This window comes from Rhyacophila brunnea, unplaced genomic scaffold (genome assembly GCF_057557595.1).
Source record: "Rhyacophila brunnea isolate RB1 unplaced genomic scaffold, BYU_Rbru_1.0 scaffold_13, whole genome shotgun sequence".
Classification (NCBI taxonomy): domain Eukaryota; kingdom Metazoa; phylum Arthropoda; class Insecta; order Trichoptera; family Rhyacophilidae; genus Rhyacophila; species Rhyacophila brunnea.
Window position 1 is genome coordinate 40115950 of NW_028232785.1, and position 7221 is coordinate 40123170.

The 7221-nt window shown below is 36.3% G+C and overlaps 1 protein-coding gene across 1 annotated transcript; it reads right to left on the reverse strand.

Annotated features, from left to right (window-relative positions):
- Positions 1-208: 208 nt before the first annotated feature.
- Positions 209-6365, reverse strand: LOC147077504 (uncharacterized). Its single transcript, XM_085941106.1, has 5 exons — positions 6208-6365; positions 5764-5904; positions 2339-2686; positions 1510-1662; positions 209-250 (listed from the first exon to the last, which is right to left on the reverse strand). The coding sequence occupies exons 1-5, from the start codon at positions 6352-6354 to the stop codon at positions 209-211; spliced, it is 831 nt and encodes a 276-aa protein (XP_085797232.1). The 5' UTR covers positions 6355-6365.
- Positions 6366-7221: the final 856 nt, after the last annotated feature.

The window sequence follows — 7221 nt, forward strand, 5'->3', positions numbered from 1 at the left end:
ATGGGGGCTGCGGTTGCTTATCTGCAGTGGAACGCAAATACCACAGCAATGAAGAGGAGGCCCTCGAGATCACCTGGGCTATTAAACGTTACAGGGTCGGCCTAGAAGAACGAGAGTTCACCCTGGTAACCGACAATTAAGACCAGAGAGCGAAACTAACCCGCCGGGCGATCCTATTATTAGAGTTTTCTTTCACCATTACCCACTGTCAAGCGAAAGATAACCAACTACCGGACGCTTTATCTCGGAACTGCAACCGTAAGAAGACATAGACATGGACGTATGAGCATACCAGAGGGACCGATAACAGATCCAACCCCCATGGATTTAGTGCTGGAGTTACCAGACCTGGCGACTTACATAGTACAAGAGCAGCAAGACGATCCGGAGTTGGCGAAGCTTTACAGAATGCCGCATACAGAAACGCGCCGCCCATGGGACATAGCATCCAATACCACTAAGAATGGCAGTTTTCATTTACGCTACGTATGAGACGGAAAAAATATGTAGCAAATTAAGATCCTTCTAAACTTTAAGCTACAGTATGTGAGCATACCTAATGATCAGTATACTTCGCCCGGCAAATCTTTGTGAATAGAATTACGCTGGAACAATGCTACTTATACAAATCCGTTGTCGATTTACGCAAATTATAACTTTTTTTTTTAAGATACCTTTATGCCTTGATGCCTCGCATTTACTATCGAGATCATTCAGGAATTTGGCACTTAAACTACTCTACTTGATGCTAACACAACTTAAGGCGGCTCTCGTGGTGCGATACGTAAGGCGCTTGCCTTCCACCCGAGAGTTCCTGGGTTCGATTCCCGGTCAGGATACACAATATTTATGTGTTTTTCTCAAAGCCTAGGTATTTGTGATTGTTCAAAATTACTAACAACCACCTTCTACGAAAAAGCAAGGACATGATTATTAATAAAAAACTAAAAAAGAAACCCAACTTATAACTGAATTTTATTGCAAAATTGCATTTAGCGATGACGCTCATTTTTGCTTAACGGGTTTGTTAATAAGGAAAATTTCCTACACGGAAAAATACCAATCCAGAAGACTTCCTATAATTCATTACATCCACAAAAATGCATCATTTGGTGCGGTTTACACGCTGGTGGCAATGCCGCACAATTTTTCAAAAATGGAGCCAAAGCTCACGTAGGTTAATGGATATCCTTGTCGAGCCATGATTATTACTTTGTTTTAAATATGGAATCATTCGAAAGAACAGTGATTTCAACAGGAAGTGCCATACAGCTACCGCAACTATCGCTTTATTTGAATCAAGATTTGGAGATAAATTGATTTTAAGAAATGGATTTGTGAAGTCACTGTTATATGCTGATAAACCAGCAGCATTTAACGCATTAGAACCCAACATTTCCCGTACTATACGACCAGCAGCGCTTTAATAAAAGTAGTCCGATTTGGGTGCCCAGAATTTGACTTCCGCCTATCGGACTTTAAAAAAACCGCATTTGTTTTTAAACATACCTCGTCTAATGGCTTGTACTGTAGATAAGAGCAGCCAGGTTGAGTTAATTTATCATTGGTTTGGTGAATTGCATTCACAAGTAATTCTTCTTTGACGATGGCTGCCTCATCATTATTCTCATACTTAATATTCATCAGACCGTTTTCACGCTTCTGAAAATAACATTATAAATATTAGGTAACAGTATCATCATTACGATAAGCCAGAGAAGGTCTCCCAGAGCTCTTTCTTCAATAATTGGTCGCCAATGTTTGACTTTATTTGGCAGGTGAATGTAGAATCACCGAACGACATTCTAATGATATGGGCAATCCGACAAAATAGTGCACACTCTTTCGATTATACTTATTTGTTTTAGTTGAATTAGGAGTACATTTCACAGATGGCTTAAAAATTCATTAAGCCTTGCCTATACCAAGCCATAACTAATAAAAAATATTCTTCGATCTATAAGATATCCAAAGATCTGTATGATTTAATAACATGATTTTAGATATTTTCTAGATAAACGAATAATTTTTGACTCTTATTTATTATGGCTTGGCTTCGCGGGGTTTTGTTGAATTTGTATTTGAATTTGTTTGAATAATTATGGTCACCTTAATCTATTGAAAACAAATAAGTATGACTGACAAAATTTTGTGTGTACTATTTATGTTGCATATTAGCAGCCCATGTAAACCCTGCGCCACTGGATGATACCTATTATGATTACAAATAAAAATATACACAGTATTATATTATTCATATACGTTTAAGATGACAATATATAATACATTATATACCGAACAACAATAATCAAATGAGCATGTATATTATATGAGTTACCTGTGAATCACTTGCAAACGTCGACGCATCAAACTTTTCATACAAGTGACTGCTTTGGTCGCATGGAAAAGCCACTTCATTGAAAGTCGGCGACGCATCGTGCATACGTTTATGGTACTTCAAAATGAGCGCAGATGAAAAAAAATTACAACACACGTTGCAAACAAAATTTCTAACGAAAAATGAAGCTCTGTTCAGCCTCAGACGGACTTCTTTCGCAGAAGCAATCGCTATTTCCTTTTTGATGACCATTTCTTGCACTTCAAATTCACCAAACGACTGTGCAGATTGTCTCTCAAAGATATCAGGTGCTATCATACAATCCATGTCGCGGTTTACGAGCGGAGTCTGTCAAGAAATAAAATACAAACATAAAGCAATCAAAACATTTACACTAACCATATAAAAAAATCAACCAACTGAAAGAATGCAAAGTTTCTGGACTATGACCACCTAGATGGGCAATTTTTAAACGAAGCAGTATCGAAGTCATTGTATGAGAAAGTGATTAGAATGTATAAGAAATTTAATTTCTAATTAGATTTTGAATACCGCGTCTGAAAGTGGCGGAGGCTTTTGAGCTTCATAAGCTTCGACGGTTGAGGCGCTAATTTTGACAGATTAAATGTTGGTACATAATATCGAAAGGCTCTTTATTTATTGTTTTTTGTCTTTTACATATTACCGTTGGAAGTGTTGTTTTGTATTTAAATTCGCAATAAAGTATTTATCGTGTTTTGTTATACACAAACATACATATTTTATTAATATTAGGTTTGTAAAATACATCGGAAGTTCCGTTCACATTCTCGTAGGAACCTACTGACTATTGTAATAACACTATTATGAGGTAAATATTTAAGTAAGTAGCTTATTTAAGGATTAATCATCTACGTAGAACAATCAATCGTTTTAAGAATTCAGCGATAACTAATAAGTACTGATTAAATAGGTAATATGATAAAGACATTACCATATTTAGGTTATTTTACACGTACCCAAAATGGAAGTGATTCACGCTGAAATTTTGTAGTTAAGATTTGGTAACCGGACGGATCCATTCGAAATGACAGACGAGGCGTTTGTGAAACGATTCCGGTTATCGAAACCATTGGCAGATATATTCATTTCCAGGTTGGAAAATCTAATGTCAACCCCAACTAGCTGTCATGTGAGCATATACAAAAATATAATGCAAACTCTTAGGCCATCCTCCCACGGCGCAATTAAAGTCCGATGGAACTGAAACTAAAATTCCAGCCAGTATCTAGCTAATGTATTTCAATTGCGGCTCGCTGACGGCAAGACTGGAATCTCTCAGCTTCAAAACGGTCGCGAAGAGACGCGACATGCTAGTCGCGCGGTCTCTGAAGTTTCCAGTCACCGTAAAATAGTGGTACCAACATCATTAGATTCGGTGAAAAATCATATTTTCTTACCAAAATTGGCCGCACTGCGAACATGTGTCATGCTATAAAAATCATTAACAACCCAAAACGTAAAAAGTACAAGATAAGCAAAATTGAAATAACCTAATTCTATTCGAATAAGCGCAGCAGCGTGCGTGTTGTCGGTTTTTGTACAAAACAGCTGATGGTTCAGTTTGACAGTTTGAGGTTATGTGATTATTATTTCAAGTGGTTTCAGTAGCCTCGTGTGCGAAGCATCACATTGGCCAGTTTATGAGTTCCTTCACAAATCAGTTCTGTCAGATTTCAGGTGCGCCGTGGGAGGAGGGCCTTACGCGACCATAAATGTCCAATCAGTATTTTTGTTGCATTAATGGACACCATCCAAAGCACTATACCGCCCTTGAAGATACTGTTGCGTTTTGCTTCTTGTTTGCGTACTGCTTCGTTTAAATTGCCACGATTGAAAAGGCACGTCAATGAGGTTGATTGTTTCGCTACGCTCATGGACACACCCTTAATTGATTCACGGATGACCTACTATTTACTAATTAATTACATTTAAATGTCATGATAATTATATCTAATGGCCAACTAATACAAACGTGCCGTCGCGTTCTAAGGACTAAATGAGAACACAATCACTGCTGACCGTATCCTTTTAATTACCACATTCAAATAACACGTCAATTATATCGAATGGCCAAGTACTCCAAACGCGTCAGTCGCGGTGTTAGCACTAAATGAGTTAAGGCCAGTTCGGATCAGGCGAGAAGTTTAGTCGAGTGGCGAGAAATTTAGTACCTAACTAAACGTGTTCGAACAGACAAATTGAGTCGAGTACTTTAGTAAGATCATTTAGTCGAGTCAATCCATTCCGTTGCAATTTCTCGGTCGAGTAGCGACCCCCACCGCCTCTCACTAAAAACCAAACATGTGATGATATCGAATCGAACTCTATGCATAGAAAATTTGGGAGGAATCATGGGACAACACGACCAAAAGCGGTTTATTGTTCGCATATGGTTACTAATGAATAATAGGTATCGGTTACTACGCTATAATGTACCTACCTAATTCTACTGAACTCCTACTGTGTAAATGTCTAAAATATTAATATGAACATCTCACGATAGGTATATAAATGCAGAAGAACCTCAATTTTTCTTAATCCTAAAAATATTATAATGTTCATAGGTAGCGCAATATTATGTAGAGAAAATGACATAGGTACGGAATATAATAAATGACCATCATTTTTAGGTTAGGTCCTGTCTAGACAGTTATTACTTTGACAGATCGTGACAAGTGGTTTGACGTTTTAGACCAAACCACTTCTGACGGTCAGAAAATGGTTCGAAGTTTGCTGGTACAGTGAACTAAACGTTAAAACTAAAACTATTCTGGTTTGCTTATGTGCAGTGCGCCAGTTTTGACATGTCAAACTGTTTAGCTGGAACGCCTAAATTTATGTTGTCATGCAGCATGGTAGTGATTTAGAAAAATTTGAGGCTTACAACATAAAATTTTTACAAAAAGTTTTGAAAATAGAATTATTGGTATATTCTCACCCCACTTCCCGTAGATATTGCTTCTGTTAATGGTATTTTATGGCTGTAAGTAATTTTTATAGACAATAGGCTTAGATTGTATTACCTACCTAAAAAGGACTAACGGGCGATTAATTTTATTCACCACACAATTGATCACAATTTTAGATAATCGCATTCATTATTGCTTTATATTCGAATTTATTGTGATATATAAATCACCATATTTAAATATACCTTTTCAAAAGATTTATATACCTACTCAATACTGTCTCAAAATATCTGTCTTAGCAATCGCCAATAACTCGAATCTACTCCGAAATTAATAAACGAAACAAGTTTGGCCGAATTATAATATAATAGTTCCTTATGAAGTTTCAAAGATGCATTATAAATTCAAACCTTCAATGTAAGATGGCATCAAGGGAACAAAACGGCACATATACCTACGTACAATTGAACGTACCTGATGTATTGGGCTGTATTCTGAATACGAATAACCCGGTTGAAGGCATTCATCATCATAATATAATGGGTGTGGTATATCTTCAATAACCTCGCGCTTGACGACAGATGGTTGATTATCAGAGAGTTCCGCTATAAGGTACTGAAAGAAGCATTATTACATTTTGTAAACACAGTAAAACCAGTTTCAGTTCACGAAACGTCCATCCATACAACGATGTATAATAATTATATTTAACATGAACTAGTAGATAACCTAACTTATATCACACGTATGTATCATAGCTGTCAAATTGTATAAACATGTAATTTTTTGAAACAAAGTTTAATATCACCTTATCTTCCTACATTGTACGTAAAAAAGCCACAGTTTACAATATTAAACTAACCATTGTTATTCTCAATCTAAAGTGATTGTAAAGGAATTTAGTTTCCAAAAACTAACCTCGAAATTGCAACTTGAAACGTCCGCATTCACTTGCGTTACATGAAAGCGAGGATCCGGGTTTTTTGGATGGCTAGTCAGCGTGTCAGACAAAGACTTGCCTTCTATATCGGAGTGTCCTCCAGCACATTCTTGCTTTACATCCATGTTAAGGGTTTATATTCCAGAAGCCACGTGTTACGTGACAGACAGGATCCATTTGTTAATGTTAGAAAAGTGTTGCCACCAGGGGGATGAAAGTTCCATACAATCAAATTTTCGGTCACGTGTTTTTTTTGTGTTTGGTCAGTGTGTCGCCAGATGGCTAAATAATAATTATTTTTGGTTCATAAACAAGATATTTTATTCTTATCTATGGTGTTGAACCAAGGTTAGCCAATCATCGATCAGGGTGAAGTTTATCCGAACTAGCAAATTATTTCAAATTATTCAGTAACGTTTGACATTTCCAATTGCCAACTGCCATTTATTTTGCTTTGAAAATTTGAAATTACAACGTTACGCATTTTATTATTAATTATATTTTATTGTACTTGTCTACCAGAATAATATTATAACATTGGTATGTATTGTCTATTACTTCTGTTAATTTTGTTGTACAAGACAACTGTTTGATATATTAGTGTAAAATAATATACCATCCCATGAGAAACATAATTTGATCTTACTTTGAATACTGATAAAAATAGTGCTATGCCAGTTATTTCAATATGAATTAACTACTCGAGCAGTAACACAATGCATATTATTTGATGCAATTGAGGGGTTTTCGTAATCAATGGAATATTATAACGTTTCGTAGGTACTAATCCGAACATTTTCAAAAATTTGACAATGCAAGTTAAGCATTTTAATCTTTCGGTACCTATGTCATACAATAGTATTCGATGAAATTGATACTTCCAAACAATTATTACCTATGTGATAGTCCAGATTGATTGCAGATCATTCCAGAATTTCAAGATGCCTCGTCATTGCTGGGTACCAGATTGCAAAATTAAGGGAGTGATCTGT